This window comes from Erinaceus europaeus, chromosome 19, assembly GCF_950295315.1.
Source record: "Erinaceus europaeus chromosome 19, mEriEur2.1, whole genome shotgun sequence".
Lineage (NCBI taxonomy): Eukaryota > Metazoa > Chordata > Mammalia > Eulipotyphla > Erinaceidae > Erinaceus > Erinaceus europaeus.
The window spans coordinates 60667737-60684954 of NC_080180.1; the positions used below are offsets into that span (position 1 = coordinate 60667737).

Below are 17218 nucleotides of genomic sequence, written 5' to 3' on the forward strand. Positions count from 1 at the left end.
GGGGAGCCGGGGAGGGGGAGCGGGAGGCGGGGAGGAGGAGCGGGAGGCGGGGAGCCGGGGAGGGGGAGCGGGAGGCGGGGAGCCGGGGAGGAGGAGCGGGAGGCGGGGAGGGGGAGCGGGAGGCGGGCAGGGGGAACGGGAGGCGGGGACCCGGGGAGGGGGAGGCGGGGAGCCGGGGAGGGGGAGGTGGGGACCCGGGGAGGGGGAGCGGGAGGCGGGGAGCCGGGAGGAGGAGCGGGGGGGCGGGGAGCCGGGAGGGGGAGCGGGAGGCCGGCACCCGGGAGGAGGAGCAGGAAGCGGGGAGGTGCTCCCGCAGCCGCGCTCCTTCCCTTCCCCCGCCCCGCACCCGCCCAGCCCCGGGAGCGCCCGCAGCGACGCGAGGCAGCGCGGCTGGGTCCCCGCCGCCATGGACAGCGACGACGAGATGCTGGAGGAATCCGTGGAAGGTGCGGGCCTGGGCGGCGGGGGCAGGAGAGGAGGGTGTGCGGGGGGCGCGGGACGCGGAGGGGCCGCGCCAGGTCTCCGGGAGCGCGCACTGCGCGGGGGCTGGGGAGCAGAGGGGCACCGCCACCCACCCGGGGGCTCGGCGGCTCCCGGCCTGCAGCCGCCGCCCTGTGAACTGCCCGCAGCGCCGGGCACTCGGCCGCCCCCCGCCCGCAGACAGGGAGGTGGAAGTGCACCGGAGGACAGACCCCCGACCCGCGGTCGCCACCCCATTCCCGGTCGCGGGCCCCCCGTCTCTCCCGGGCCAGTGCTGTCCTTTCCGCTCGCCCTGGCGACCCCAGGTGACCGCGCGGATCCCCCCTTCACCAGTAGGCACGTGGCAGCCGCGGCTCCTGGGAAAAGATGAAATCATAGCAGAGCCAGTCGAACTCGCGGCGACTGGGAGCTGGGGATCTGCCCACACCTCCCCGGGGCTCGAACTCGCGGCGACTGGGAGCTGGGGGTCTGCCCACACCTCCCCGGGGCTCCAACTCGCGGCGACTGGGGGCTGGGGGTCTGCCCACACCTCCCCGGGGCTCGAACTCGCGACGACTGGGGGCTGGGGGTCTGTCCACACCACCCCCGGGGCTCGAACTCGCGGCGACTGGGAGCTGGGGGTCTGCCCACACCTCCCCGGGGCTCGAACTCGCGGCGACTGGGAGCTGGGGGTCTGCCCACACCTCCCCGGGGCTCGAACTCGCGGCGACTGGGAGCTGGGGGTCTGCCCACACCTCCCCGGGGCTCCAACTCGCGGCGACTGGGGGCTGGGGGTCTGCCCACACCTCCCCGGGGCTCCAACTCGCGGCGACTGGGGGCTGGGGGTCTGCCCGCATCTCCCCCACCCCTGTCCCGCACTCCCTGCGGCTCGGAGCATCGCTGTGCAGGCGCACCGCCAGGGGGACCAACTGGTGACACTCAACTTTGCAAATCCCAGGCCTGTGAGCTCACCGCCCCTCCCCTCCTCGCCACTTTGTTTTGCTGAGTTTCTTCCCACCACCTCTCCCTCTGCCGGCTCCTTTTCCCTTTCTCTTTCTCTCTTCCTCTCTTCCACTCTCTCCCATCTCCTCTCTCCTCTATCACTGCACTGACTCTCTCTCTCTCCTCTCCTCTCTCTATCCTTTTTCCTCTCCTCCACCCCCTCTCCTGTCCCCTTCTCCTCTCTCTAAAAAGAGGTGGGGACGTTATACAACCCCGCTGTGTGTGTCGGGAGGATTTTGTAACGCTCTTTGGAGTATTCCTCTGACTCTGCCCCAGACAGTTGAGTCGTGATGTTCCCGGGGCTGTGTGCTGCTCTTCCAGCCGGGCCTCCAGTAAATCCGGTTTAGCCGGTGGCTGTGCAGGCTTCTCACTGGTGTGTGTAAACAAGCCCTCAAGCTGGGAGGAGGCCCCATGATGTGGAGTTATGGCCACTCCTGGAGAGGAAATCCCTCCTCACTGGCAGCTGGCAGGAGACTTGGCTTTCTCTTCTTGACTCCTTTCCTAGTGCTGCTGAAATCTCAGAGTGAGACTGTGCAGAGTCGGGATGTTTCTGAGTCCTCTGAAGGGTATCCGGCCCTAGTGACCATTTTGACGTGGCCTCAGCCTCTGCCTTTGCCTTGGTCACCACGGGACGGGTTTTGTTTTCACGGTGCCCTGAACCATTTGTTTCTGAGGAACCCAGGGACGTGGGCTGAGACAGCCACACTTATTACAGTTTCAGTTTTTGTCTTTCCGTGCTATGAAAGGGAAGTAGAAAACGCTCTTCTCCATGAGCCGGGCCGGGTCTTCTCAAAGTTTACTTTCACATGCACTGCAAACCCTGGTAGTGAAGTGTGGGCTCCACATTCAGCCTCCTCTCCCCAGAAGTAGTTTATAAACAGAGTGCCAGGTCTGGGGACTGTGCAGAAGGTGCCAGGCAGCTTTGGAGTGGATGGAAGCAGATCAAGTCCTCTGTGTAAGCCAGGTGGGGCCTGCCCCGTAAGCTGACTGCATATGTGACTGTCTGGAATCAGGACATTTCTGCAGTATGAAGGGACCCTGGCCTACACCTGGGGCGTCTGGGCCGGCCTGGGACATGTCGTCACCCCACTGCCAGTCAGCAGTTAGCCTCACGCAAGATCTAGAAGCCATAGCAACCTCTGAGTCTCCAAGTCACGTGCCTGCAGGCTGCTGGGCCCCACTGTTCACCTGCTGAGTGGGGCTTCAGGGCGTCTAAAACAGTCTTCACCTCCTATCTGGCGGTGGGGTTGGGGCCTGGTGCAACACCAGTCTGAGTATCTTGGTGATTAATTGTTGTGGGACAAGTTTCACCCAAACTGTCCAGACTGGCATCCTCCCAAGATGTCCAGAGCAGGTCTTTTCCAGTGGGAAGCACAGGCCAGTGGACACGCTGTTTGGAGGGCCTGGCACCACTCTCTGGGGAAGGCAGATGTCCTCCGAGCTTGTGTCACAGGAGCGACCTTTCTGTCAGAGCAGCCCAGATTAAAGCAGGACAGCTATCCACACAGAGCTTTGTCAGGTAAAGGGACCCCCACCCTGTCACCTGAGCCCCCTCTTCCCTCCTTGACACCCAGATCCGCAGCACAGGACAAAGACCTTCTCAACTTCCTAGCTTACTTTAGAATACATCGCCATCGGCACTAGATGGCACTGCAGGTAGAACATAAACTTTACAGTGCATGAGGACCTGGGTTCAAGCCCCTGTGCCCCGCTTGCATGGACGAAGCTTCACTAGAAGTAGGTCTGCAAGTGTCTTTGCTCACTCTCTCTGTCCCCCTGCCAGTGTTTCTGTCCTATCAAAATAAAATACAAATAAAAATAAAGATTAATAAAAAGGAAAAATGGCCACCAGGAGCTGTGGATGTGAAATGCCCACGCTGAACCCCAGCTATAACCCTGGTGGCCAAAGAAAAAAGAAGAATTCTCAAGGACCCAGGTTCCAGCACCCACTCCCCACCTGCAGGAGGCAATTGCTGTAGGTGTCCTCCGTCTCTTTTCTTCTTAATTTCTCTCTGTCCTATCAAATAAGGAAAAACAACAGAATATACCGCCATGTACATTCTCACGTGTGTTACTGAATTTGGTCGGTCTGCTTGCCCGGCTTCTGAGGAACTCAGAGAGGTGATGAAGCTTTTCTCTGTGGCTCCATGGTACCAGTTAACCTGCCTCTCCCCGTGAGCCAGCCCCCCTGTGCCCAGCTCTTTCCTGTCTCAGCTACTACTGTCTATTGTTGCTATTGTTGTTTACTTCTGTGCAGAATGTTTCACACACACATGAGCCACCCAACCTTAGGAGGTGGCCTCCAAGATGAGCCTGATTTGCAGGCCAGGAGATAGGCACAGAGAAGTTAGGAACTAGCCCAAAGATACTCAGTGAGGGAGGGACAGGCTTGACCCCACAAACACACACCCCCCCCCGCCCCAGGTTCTCCACCTTTCCTAAACCTCCCTCTATGTTTATCTTATTTATTTATTTATTTTATTTTAATATTTATTTTTTTCCCTTTTGTTGCCCTTGTTGTTTTTCATTGTTGTGGTGGTTATTATTGTTGTTTATGTCATCGTTGCTGGATAGGACAGAGAGAAATGGAGAGAGAAGGGGAAGACAGAGGGGGAGAGAAAGATAGATACCTGCAGACCTGCTTCACCGCCTGTGAAGCGACTCCCCTGCAGGTGGGGAGCCAGGGGCTCGAACCCAGGTCCTTACACGGGTCCTTGTGCTTTGTGCCACATGCGCTTAACCCTCTACACTACTCCCCAACTCCCCCTATCTTATTTATTTTTAAGATTATTTTAAAGTTATTTATTTATTTATTTTACTAGAGCACTGCTCAGCTCTAGTTTATGGAGGTACAGGGGATTGAACCTGGGACTTACGAGCCTCAGACATAAGATTCTCTTTGCATAACCATTATGCATGCTATCTACCCCTACCCTATTTTAAATTTATTTAAAAAATATGTTGTATTTATTTCATGAGAGAGATACAAAGAAAAAGATACAAGACAAAGAGAAAGAGAGAGAGAGGGAGGGAGGTCTCAGAGCTTCAGGCATGAAAGTCTTTTCATAACCATTCTGCTATCTCTGCAGCCTCATTTATTTATTTATTGCCTCCAGGGTTATTGCTGGGGCTTGGTGCTGGCACTATGAATCCACTGCTCCTGGCAACTATTTTTTTTTCCATTTTATTGGGTAAGACAGAGAGAAATTGAGAGAGGAGCAGGAGAAAGATAGACATCTGCAGACCAGCTTCACCACTTGTGAAGCATCCCCGCTGCAGATGTGGAGCAGGGGCTTGAGCTTAACTTGTTGCACCACCACCTTGCCCCCGCTTACTTACTATTTTTTTTAATATTTATTTATTTATTCCCTTTGTTGTCCTTGTTGTTTTATTATTGTAGTTATTGTAGTTCTTGATGTCATAGTTGTTGGACAGGACAGAGAGAAATGGAGAGAGGAGGGGGAGACAGAAGAGAAAGATAGACACCTGCAGACCTGCTTCACCACCTGTGAAGTGACTCCCCTGCAGGTGGAGAGTGGGGGGCTCGAACCAGGATCCTCACGCCAGTCCTTGCGCTTCCCGCCACATGCGCATAACCTGCTGCGCTACCACCAGACTCCCAAGTTATTTTTAATGAATCAGTCAAAATACAGGGAACACTTGGTACCTGAGTCAGGAAGCAACAGTTAAAGATTGTATCAGTCTCTCTCTTGACCTGGGTGACTCTGGGGAGGTTGGTTCTGATAGAGTGTAGAGATTGACAGACAAATGCCATTGGGGGGGAAAGGGAATTTAGCTTCCAGTGTCTGCAAAGGACTCCATTTTCTGCTGCCTTAGAAATTCACTCTAGGACTTGAGTTTAAAAGGCTTCCGCTGCATCATGTATTCTGGGTCCCCGTCAAGCTGGAACTTGGGGGAGCTTGAGGTTGAGTGACTGGTTTCTGGAGTGGAAGCAGGGTGTCTGTACAGTCCCCATCTGCTGTAGCTGTTCAAGACACTGAGGGGGCCGGGTGGTGGTGTGGTCCACCTGTTATAAGGATCTGGGGTCAAGCTTCCGGTGCCCACCTGCCAGGGGAGTTGCTTCACAAGCACTGAAGCAGGGCTGCAGGTGTCTTTTCCTCTCTTCCTCTCTGTCCTATCAAATAAAGAAAAATGAATAAGTAAGTGAGCAAATTAAGGAAAAAATGGCTGTTGGGAGTGATGGATTCTGTGCGGGCTCCAAGACCCAGCAATATAACCCTGGTAGCAATAAACAAACAAACAACACTGAGGCTCCAGGGCCAGTGGGGAGGGACATTTAGAAATATTTGTGGGACTGAGCGGTAGCGCAGCAGGTTAAGCGCATGTGAGGCAAAGCGTAGGGAGTGGAGTAAGGATCTCGGTTCCCTGTTCGAGCCCCCAGCTCCCCACCTGCAGGGGGATTGCTTCTTAGGCGGTGAAGCAGGTCTGCAGGTGTCTATATTTCTCTCCTCCTCTCTGTCTTCCCCTCCTCTCTAGATTTCTGTCTGTCCTATACAACAACAACAACAATAACAACTACAACAAGGGTAACAAAATGGGAAAAATGGCCTCCAGGAGCAGTGGATTTGCAGTTCGGGCACCGAGCCCCAGCGATAACCCTGGAGGCAAAAAGAAAGAAGGAAGGAAGGAAGGAAGGGAGGGAGGGAGGGAGGGAGGGAGGAAGGAAGGAAAGAAAGAAAAGGGAGAAAGATTTGCTGCTCTCTTTCTGTGTCTACCCATAGACAGTGCAGCCTCCAGTGTAATTTCAAATAAATGCATCATAGCTACACCATTGAATTCTGTGGAGAAAAACAGAAGTGACTTCCTGCAGCTCAGCCCAGGAGGCTGACCTTCCAGAAACTTCTTCAAGGAAGTTCATCTACGCCGATGACATCTGCTATGCAACTCAGGCATCCAAGTTCGACATCCTCGAGGAAACACTCACGAAAGACATGTCTCTGATATCTGATGACTGTAAAAAATGGCGACTAATCCCTAGCACTGCAAAGACGGTATCATCTGTTTTCCATCTACACCATGCCTCGGCCTCGCGTGAGCTTAATGTGCAGCTTGGCGATACGAGAATCCGGCATGAAGCCCAGCCAGTCTATCTTGGCGTTACTCTCGATCGCACTCTGTCATTTCACGAACATCTCATAAAAACTGCAGCAAAGGTGGGCGCGAGGAATCACATCATTGCAAGACTGGCCAGCTCCTCATGGGGCGCGAGCGCTTCCACACTACGATCATCCTCTCTGGCATTATGCTATTCCACTGCAGAATACTGTGCCCCAGGATGGTTCCGTAGCCCCCATGTCCACTTGGTCGATTCCAAATTATATTCCTCCATGAGGATCATTTCTGGAACCATCCATTCCACCCCGGTTCCATGGCTGCCAGTTCTTAGCAACATCGCCCCGCCAGATATTCGTCGGGATGCGGCATCATCTAAGTTCATTTCCCACGTCTACGCTCGACCGGACCTGCCAATCTACGCGGAGATCTTCGCCCACCCTGTCCAACGCTTGACGTCTCGTCACCCAATCTGGTCCCCTACGCCTACACTGAACTTCTCTGTTCCAGTCTCTTGGAAACAGAGTTGGCAGTCAGCTGAGGTAAAGAACAAACACCTCATCACAGACCCCTGCAAGCGTCAACCCGGCTTTGACCTAGCACGTTATGATCGGGCCCTCCTCAATCGCTATCGAACAGGCCATGGCCGGTGCGCCGCTATGTCCCATCGCTGGGGAGCCAGAGACGACCCGAACTGCCCCTGCGGCTCCAGACAGACTATGACCCACACAGTCAACGACTGCCACCTCTCCAGATTCAAAGGAGGTCTCGAAACTTGACATCAGGCTCAACCTGACGCTGTGGACTGGCTGCGGAAGAAGGGCAAACGCTAGAAGAAGAAGCCCAGGAGGTGTGGCAGCCGGCAGCATTGGGGGTGGCAGTGTTTCCAGGAGCCACCTGACCAGCAGGCCTCCGCATCATGCTCACCAGGCGGCAATGTCTGCTTGGCCCCAGACGCGAATAACTTACTGCCAACACACTGTATGTGGCCGCGGGCTGTGCTAGGCTGTGCTGCCGCCTTAGCCACATGTCAGTCCAGCACCAGAGCCGGGTGCCAGGCTGCCTTCCAGGTGTGGGCAGTGCCATGTGGACAGTGCTCGAGAGATGGGCACAGACACTGCAGGGCTGCTGCCAGTCACTCTCCCTCTGCCGTAAATGGCAAGCTGGTTTGGGGCTCCTCCTCTGAAGTGTATCTAAGTCCCTGTGCTGGGCACCATCCACCTGTTCATCCATTCATTCATTCGTTCATTCATTCATGTGTTCATTCATTCATTCGCCACACTCTTCGGCAGATGCAGGCAGAGTCACTGTGTACATTCTCCCCTCGGACAGACAGGGCCCCTTGGTCACCCTGGGTGACTCATGGCCACCACCCCCCCCCCAGCACTGCGTTCTGTGATGAGGCTAACGTGTGGCTCCCTCCCCCCAGGGCAGCTGGACGATGACGGGCTACCGCACGGCTTCTGCACCGTCACCTACTCCTCCACCGACAGATTTGAGGGCAACTTTGTCCACGGAGAGAAGAATGGACGGGGGAAGTTTCTCTTCTTCGATGGCAGGTAACGTCCACTCTCGTGCTCTGTTCGGGGTTGGTCTCTGGATCAGGTAGCAGATCGCTGTGTTGGAAGGCAAGGATCCCGGTGGATGCTTGGGGCTAACTTACACAAAGGGACAAAGCAACCTTGACATAAGGGTGCCACTTTGGGGTCCAGAGAGGCAACCCCTGTGGCTGGGGGTGGATTAAGCTAAGTTTCCTGGGGTGCAGTTGCCCTCAGTTCATGTCTTCTAGTCCTGACACAGGCCAGACAAGTGCCGAGTCACACGGCCAGGGTCCAGACAATGAGAGCGAGACGGGTGCAAAGATGGCGTCAGCTCCAAACTCATGGTGTTTCTCTCGCCCGCCTTGGGGATGGCTGGTCTTCACGCTATATGCCTTCATGTTGCCTGTTGTTTTGTTTATTTCATCTGAGATACAGAGATAGTTTTACGCAAGAGAGAGGCCAGAGCACCACTTTGGTACATGTGGTACTGAGTACTGAACCAGGAGCCTCAGGCCTGCAAATCCTGGGGTCTTCCAAGTGGGCTGTTCCCCCTGGCTGGTGCTGACGTCTTCACTCACCTTCTCACCTCGCCCCCCCCACACACACACACACCAGCCCCCACCAGCTGCAGTGTTTTCCAGCAAGTTCTTTTTGCCTGGTCTTCACCTGCCTGAGGATCCTGTGCAGCTCCGTGCTCTCCTGAGATCTAAAAATAACCTTGAAATGTGTCTGTTTCAGAAACAGTGGCCAAGAGACTTTCCTCTTTTTGTTTTTTTTTTTTTAACATAAATTAACTTTATTTGTTGGCTAGAGAGAGCCAGAAATCTGCTTCACCATTTGAAGTTTTCCCTCTGCAGGTAGGCACTGGGTCCTTGTGCATTATAACATGTTCACTCAGCCAGGTGCACCACCACCCAGCCCCACCTCAAGATTTTTTTTTAAATATTTATTTCTTCCCTTTTGTTGTCCTTGTTTTATTGTTGTAGTTATTATTGTTGTTATTGTTGTCATCATTGTTGGATAGGACAGAGAGAAATGGAGAGAGGAAGGGAAGAAAAAGACAGACACCTGCAGACCTACTGTACCGCCTGTGAAGCGACTCCCCTGCAGGTGGGAAGACCAGGGCTCAAACCGGGATCCTTACACCGGTCCTTGCACTTTGCGCAATGTGCGCTTAACCCACTGCTCTACCGCCTGACTCCCCACCTCAAGACTTTCTAAGATAGTTGAGGGACCCCGAGCCCAGGGACGGGTCAGCTCTTTCTAGATGCAGCGAAGGATTTCACTAAGCAGGGAGAGAGAGACAGCATCACTCCCCAGGACTCTGGACGAGCTCTGGACAGTGCTGATAGGCTGACATGGCCTGAATCTTGGAATTCCTTAGGGGAAGGGCGTGTGGTCCCAGGGGCTGGCTGTGACCAGAACCTGTAAGTGAACTGACTTGTTCTGCAAAATACTGAAAGATCTGATCTGAGGTTGAGGGGAGCAATAAAAACCCAACAGCAGACTGTTTGAAGCTTACATTTTAATTGCTAATTTCGACCTTTTCTCTCCCATTGCCCTTAAATCCACAACCCACCTTTTTTTAAAATCAATTTTGTTTTATTTATTTATTTTTAATTTTTTAATTTGTTATGAATAGTGTGTTCCAGGATTCTAAGATTACAATGTATAGTTCATACCACACCACAACCCACCTTTGGAAAAAGAAGGCTTTGCTTATAACCTGCACATTTTATCTAGTTACCTTGAATGTGTATGAGAGAAATGAAACTCCACCATGAGATGTGGTGCTGACCATCAGCCCTGGAGCCTGCTGGGTACAAACTGAGCAGCCAGCTTTTTCAGAACTCGGCTTTATGGTACAGCAAGTTGGGGTGGGGTGTGTGGACAGGGCTCCAGATTACCTCCCTGGGTCTTTGTTTCCGGGACTCTGTGCAGGTGGGAGGAGGGTCTGGAGAGGTGCCTCTGGGCCTGAGAAAATCCTGAGTTATTTGTCCTAAGGGCAGAAATAACCAGCCGCTGGGGCTGGTATGAGTCCTTAGGGTGCTGCTAATCCCCCTGGCCTTCTGGGTCAAGGCCAGGCTCCCAGACTAGGTAGATGTGACCTTTGTAAAGTCTGTTAAAGAAGACAGCAAGACATCATCTTTAAAAAAAATAGGGAGCCCCACCTGCAGGGGAGTCGCTTAACAAGCGGTAAAGCAGGTCTGCAGGTGTCTATCTTTCTCTCCTCCCCCCTCTGTCTTCCCCTCCTCTCTCCATTTCTCTCTGTCCTATCCAACAACGATGACATCAATAAGAACAACAATAATAACTACAACAATAAAACAGCAAGGGCAACAAAAGGGAATAAATAAAATAAATATTAAAAATATTTTTAAAAAGGGAGTCGGTCAGTAGCTCAGCGGGTTAAGCACTCATGGCGCAAAGCACAAGGACTGGCATAAGGATCCCGTTTCGAGCCCCTGGCTCCCCACCTGCAGAGGAGTTGCTTCACAGGCGGTGAAGCAGGTCTTCAGGTGTCTGTCTTTCTCTCCTCCTATCTCTCCTCCCCTCCTCTCTCCATTTCTCTCTGTCTTATCCAACAACAACAACATCAATAACAACAATAATAACTACAACAATAAAACAAGGGCAACAAAAGGGAGTAAATAAATAAATAAATATTTTTTAAAAATAGGGGAGTCGGGCGGTAGCGCAGTGGGTTAAGCGCACGTGGTGCAAAGCTCAAGGACCAGCGTAAGGATCCCAGTTCGAGCCCCCGGCTCCCCACCTGCAGGGGAATCACTTCACAAGTGGTGAAGCAGGTCTGCAGGTGTCTGTCTTTCTCCCCCTCTCTGTCTTCCCCATCTCTCTCTGTCCTATCCAACAACGACGACATCAATAACAACAACAGCAACAATCACTACAACTGTAAAATAACAAGGGCAACAAAAGGAAATAAATATAAATAAATATTAAAAGATAAATAAATAAAATGAATAAAAAATAGATTTAGGGGGCTGGGCTGTGGTGTACCCCATTAAGCACACATAATACTAAGTGTAAGGACTCATGCAAGGATCTGAGTTTGAGCCCCAGCTCCCCACCAGGAGGGGGGTTGCCGCACAAGTGGTGAAGCAGGTCTACAGGTTTCTCTGTGTCTCTCCCTCTCTATCTCCTCTCATCTCTCAATTTCTCACTGTCCTATCCAATTTAAAAAAAAGGCCACTAGGAGCGTGGATTCAGAGTGCTGGCACTGAGCCCCAGTGATAACCCTGGAGGCCAAAAAAAGAATTATTTCTGGGGCTTGATGCATGCACAACTCCATTGCCTAGTGGACATTTTCTTTTGTTTCCTCTAAATAGAAGGTGAGAGAGAGATAGAAAGGGAGGGTAAGGGGCTGTGAGACAGCATAATGGTTCTGTAAAAAGACTTTCATGCCTGAGGCTCTAGGTCCCAGGTTCAGTACCATCACCACCATTAGCCAGAGCTGATCAGTGCTCTGATGTCTCTGTCTCTCTCTCTCTTTCTCTCCCTCCCCCTCCATATCTCTCTTGCTCTCTCCCTCCCTCCTTCCTCTCTCCACCTGTCTCTCTGAATCTCTCTCATTAAAAGTAAAATAAATAGGGAGTCGGGTGTTAGCACAGCAGGTTAAGCGCAGGATTGGCGTAAGGATCCCAGTTCAAGCCCCCAGCTCCCCACCTGCAGGGGAGTCTCTTCACAGGCGGTGAAGCAGGTCTGCAGGTGTCTGTCTTGCTCTGCCCCTCTCTGTCTTCCCCTCCTCTCTCCATTCCTCTCTGTCCTATCCAACAACAATGACATCAATAACAACAACAATAAACCCATAACAATGATAAACAACAAAGGCAACAAAAGGTAAAGTAAAATAAATTTAAAAATTTTTTAAAAGTAAAATATATATATATTTTTTTGCCTCCAGGGTTATTGCCAGGGCTCGGTGCCTATACCATGAATCCACTGCTCCTGGAGACCATTTTTCCCCTTTTGTTGTCCTTGTTGTTTTATCATTGTTATGGGTATTGTTATTGTTGTCGTTGCTGTCGTTGGATGGGACAGAGAAATGGAGAGAGGAGAGGAGACAAAGAAGGGGAGAGAAAGACAGACACCTGCAGACCTGCTTCACCGCCTGTGAAGAACTCCCCTGCAGGTGGGGAGCCGGGGGCTCGAACCGGGATCCTTACGCTGGTCCTTGCGCTTTGCACCATGTGCACTTAACCACCCGACTCCCTAAATACAGTATTTTTATAAAGAAGAAAGAAAGAAGGGGAGAGACATAGCAGTCTGCTCTACTGCTTATGAAATTCTCCCCCTGCAGTGGTCCAGGGCTTAAGCCCCCTTCCCCTTCCCCTATGGTAACGGGGACGCTCTACCTGGTGATGCACCTGCCAGCCTCTGCTGAGTAAGAGTTTTAGATAGTCAGGTCATCTGCCTGGGAGGTGGTGCAGTACATAAAGCTTTGGGCTCTCAAGAATAACTAAATAGCACATAGCAGGGTCACTGGGAGAATAACCGAGTCCTAGACAGATAGAAGACGGAGATTTTATTTTCAATGGCACGTGTAGCAAATGCTTGTTGGCATTTCTAAAAGCTTGAACACGTGCAGAAATGGAAAACGCGGACGTGCTCCTCTTTTTAATTTTCACCCCGTCACATTGTACCGCCCAGCCACAGAGATTTGAAGTCTCGTCATTAAACGTGGGCAAGGTACGTGAGGACCTTTCTCATGGTTTCAAGAGCCAAACAGCCTGAGCTGACCTGTGTGCTCCACCTTGTCATGAACTCATTCTGAGATTTTAATTGCGTTAGTTATTCCTTCCTTGGATGTGCAGAGTGCAGAGCAGAGAAGCAGAGCAGAGAAGTGCAGAGCAGAGAAGCTGTCTGTGCAGCCAGACAGAGGTTCACCCTACAAGTGAGGGATGAGAGCCTCGTTTTGAAAACTGTCTCTTTTTACCCAGAAAGGTCTTAGTTGAGTGATTCATCCTTAAGCATCTCCAGCCTCCCTGCCAGGCCGTGCAGAGTCTCTGCCCCTTTTCACTCGCCACCAGCATAGCCGCGGTCATCCTTTGTTGTTCTTCGACAGGACAGAAAGAAATTGAGAGAGGAAGGGGCATAGAAAGGGAGAGACAGAGAGACACCTGCAGCTGGGGAGTTGGGGGTCGAACCCTGGTCCTCACACATGGTAATGTGTGTCCTTAAGAAGGTGTCCCTCCCCCCACCCCCACCCTTTTTTTTTTTTTTTTTTTTTTTGCCACCAGAGCTATAGCTGGGACTCAGTGCCTGCACCATAAATTTACCACTCCTGGGCAGCAGTTTTTCTGTTTACTTGTTTGTTTGATTTTTTTCAAAATAAAATAGAAATTGAAGGGGGGAAGAGATCTGCAGCACTGCTTAACTAGTGAAGCTTCCCCCCTGCAGGTGGGGACTGGGGGCTTGAACCCAGGTCCTTCTGCATGATGATGTGTACATTCAATTGGGTGCACCACCACCTAGCCTCATGATTTTCCTTTTTAAGCTTTAAAAGAGAGAGGACCAAAGCATCACTCTGGCATTTTCGGTGCTGGGATCAGACACAGGACCTCGTGTCTGTATGTCTAGCACTGCCCACACCCCCGCCCCCGTCCACCCACAACCCCTGACAATTTTTCTGCTTTTGCTTTTTCCACCCCAAACTCCTTTGGCTTTCCCTCAGTCTCTGTCTTCTCTCCCCAGCCCGTGTGCAGGTTAACTTCTCTTCGCCTAACAGATTCTCACAGGAAGTTGTCAGCCCTGCCAGGGTCGGCTTTGCCATCACCACCCAAGTGGCTTCTGAAGTACCGGAAACAGAGTTGAGGTCAGGGTGGATTGGAGCATCTTAGCTGTTCAGCCCCAGATTTCTTGGGTGCTGTGGGCTCCCCCGGGTGCCTGGATGCTCTTGCTGACGTGTGTGTGTGTGTGTGTGTGTGTGTGTGTGTGTGTGTGTCAGGGAGGAGTCACCAGCTGCTAACACGTGTGTGTGTGTGTGTGTGTGTGTGTGTGTGTGTCAGGGAGGAGTCACCAGCTGCTAACGTGTGTGTGTGTGTGTGTGTGTGTGTGTGTGTGTGTCAGGGAGGAGTCACCAGCTGCTAACGTGTGTGTGTGTCAGGGAGGAGTCACCAGCTGCTAACACGTGTGTGTGTGTGTGTGTGTGTGCGTGTGTGTGTGTGTGTGTAGGGGGCAGGGAAGGCGTCACCAGTTCCAGGCCTGGATGCTGTCACTGTGTCTTTTGTGGGGGTGGAGCTTCACACAGCCAGCGGACAGGAGTGATCTTTCCTGAATGTCCCTTGCAGTCTGTCATCGGCCTGAGAACCCCGAGACTGCTGACCTGCTGAGCCCCTGAGAAGGGCTGCCTTGTCTCCTCAGGCAGGTCTGGATTTTAGAAAGTTCTGAGTGACAACTGCAGAGAAATTAGAGTTGGATCCGTCCTCGGCAAGTTGTGTTTCTCAGCCTCCCACATGAGGCCAGGGGTGCTTCTCTGATGCCAACGGTCACCCAGCGTTGCCTGGAGCCAAATAGACTCGTCTCTGTCCTGATGCGACTGAGGCAGCCATCTTGGTGAGGGAGTGGGAAGAGAAGTGGGTGATGGAGGGCCTGGGAGTTGGCTTAGCCTGTTAGAGCACCATAGAGTGCCCGAGTCCCAGAGGCTGCAGGTTCGATCCCAGCACCCCGTGATGCCAGGACTGAGGTGGTATTCTTGTTCTCCTTTTCTCTCACTCACTCTCTCATAATAAATGAATAAGTATTTAAGAAGTAAGTAACCTGAGTCCTCCACATCCCCCCTCCTTCTATGGCTAAGGCTCGGTGCTTAGATGATGAACCCACTGCCATTTTTACCAATTTTTTTCTTTTTTTTTTTTTATTTGACAGGACAGAGAGAAATTGAGAGGGTGTGGGGAGATAGAGAGAGAGAAAGATAAACACCTGCAGACCTGATTCACCACTCGTGAAGTGCAGTGGGTTAAGTGCATGTGGCGCAAAGCGCAAGCAACGGCGTAAGGATCCCGGTTCGAGCCCCTAGATTTGCAGGTGTCTGTCTTTCTCTCCCCCTTTCTGTCTTTCCTTCCTCTCTCCGTTTCTCTCTGTCCTATCCAGCAACAATGACAATAATAATAGTAACAGCAACACCGATAAAGAACAAGGGCAACAAAAGGGGGAAAAAATGGCCTCCAGGAGCGGTGGATTCGTGGTGCAGGCACCAAGCCCAGCAATAACCCTGGAAGAAAAAAAAAAATCTCCCCCTCCTCCCCTCCTCTCTCAATTTTTCACTGTCTTATTCAATAAAATAGGGGGGAGGAAATGGCTGCCAGGAGCAGAGGACTTGTCATGCCTGCCCTGAGCCCCATGATAATCCTGGTGGCAAATAATAATAATAATAATAATGTAAGGTAAGAGAAAGAAGAGGAGATGGTTGGGTCCCTGTTGTTTGCTCAGCCTGGACAGTCTTCCTGTCACACAGCTGAAGAGACTAGAGCACAGGTGGGTGAGTCAAGCTGTTGTTCACCTTGTCAGAGGTGGAGCTGGGAGCCAGGCCAAACTGAGAGTTCCACAGCCCCCATAACCCCACCCCTGATTCTCTCTCCATTTCCTGTCCTTCTTTTCTCTCCATCCCCTTCCCTCCTCTGACTTCCAGCAAGGAGGAGGTCTCAGCCAGACTGTCTTCCTTGCCGCAAGTTTACCTGACGTCACTCATTAACTCTGATTGCAAAGAGCAAAGGCCGCCTGATCTCAGCTTTGCCCAGGTGGCAGGAGCTTGGCACAACAATGGGATTCTTTTCACAATTCAGCCCAGGGATGTGCTATTCTAGCTAGTTCCTGTTCCTGGAATGTCTGTTTCCTCCTTTGTCAAATGAGATGATTTCACCGTCTTGTCTGCACTGTTGCGAAGGCTGAATGAGGAGGCCTGTGAAGCCCTTTGTGGCGTGGAGGATATCTGGGACCTGCTCGAGGACTGAATGTTGTGTGTTCTGTTGCCCTCTGTCGTCTTTTTTCTTCTTTCTCTGGCCTTACCAATTTGTTCTTACTGACATGTAGCACACAGAAGTTTCAGGAATCCAACAAGAGGAGGCGATCCAAGTGCATATTGTGAAATGATGGTTTGAGCAAACCCCGCACTCCGGCGGCTAGGCCAGCTCCCCAGCCATGTTCGCTTTCTCTCTTTCCTATTTCTTTTTTTTCTTCCTTTCTTACTTATTTTGTATAGAGATATTTCGAGGGAAGGTGGTAAGAGGGACACCTGCAGCCCTGCTTCACTACTTGTGAAGCTTCCTCTCTGCAGGTGGGGACTGGGGGCTTGAACCCAGGTCCTTGCACACTGTAATGTGTGTGCCCAGCCCAGTACACCCCCACTCAGCCTTTAAAGATTCATTTTGGGGGGCTGGCAGCAGGTTAAGCGCACGTGGTGCAAAACACAAGGACCAGTGTAGGATCCCGGTTCGAGCCCCCGGCTCCCCACCTTCAGGGGTGTTGCTTCACAGGCAGTGAAGCAGGTCTGCAGGTGTCTGTCTTTCTCCCCCTCTCTATGTCTTCCCCTCCTCTCTCGATTTCCCTCTGTTTTATCCAACAACAGCAACAGCAATGACAACAATAACAATAATAACAACAACAAGGGCAACAAAAAATGGGAAAAAATGGCCTCTGGGAGCAGTGAATTCGTAGTGCAGGCACCAAACCCCGGCAATAACCCTGGAAACAAAAGAACAAACAAACAAAGGTTCATGTTAGTCTTTTCATGAGAGAGAAAAGCAGATCCAGAGAACCACAGTATCACTCTAGCACCTGTGATCCTAGGGGCCAAACCCGGGATCTGATGGTAGGGAGTCCAGAACTTTCCCGCTGCACTGTCTGGCAGACCATAAAGCCACATGCACTTGAGAGATAAAGCAAAGAAAACAGGGTGGAAGGAAGGATTCAGACAGGAGCCGCGAGATAGCTCACCCCGAGGGGGCCTGCTTTGCCATGGGTAGGACCCAGCTCCCAGCTCAGACCCCGCAGCCCTGGAGAACTCTGGTGCTGTGTTGTCCGTCTCTCTCTCTGTCTCTCTGAAAAAGCTGAGAGCCGTGAAGAAGCCCCAGCAACAAATAAATGAAACAAGTGCCTGGGAAAAGAGCTCAAATGGTAGGGTCTTA

At 52.0% G+C, this 17218-nt stretch overlaps 1 protein-coding gene across 4 annotated transcripts in view; it reads left to right on the top strand.

The window, feature by feature from the left end:
- Nucleotides 1–290: 290 nt before the first annotated feature.
- SETD7 (SET domain containing 7, histone lysine methyltransferase) overlaps nucleotides 291–17218 on the top strand; it is a 42101-nt gene continuing 25173 nt past the window's right edge. For 3 of the 4 annotated variants that reach the window (XR_009546400.1, XM_060179062.1, XM_060179064.1), the window contains exons 1-2: nucleotides 295–446; nucleotides 7964–8093. Coding sequence is in view for 3 of the 4 variants with exons in the window: in XM_060179062.1 (XP_060035045.1) it covers nucleotides 407–446; nucleotides 7964–8093 (170 nt within the window). In the remaining variant the exon portion in view is untranslated. Of the gene's footprint in view, nucleotides 447–7963; nucleotides 8094–17218 lie in introns of all 4 variants that reach the window. The other variant, XM_060179063.1, reaches the window with a different exon arrangement.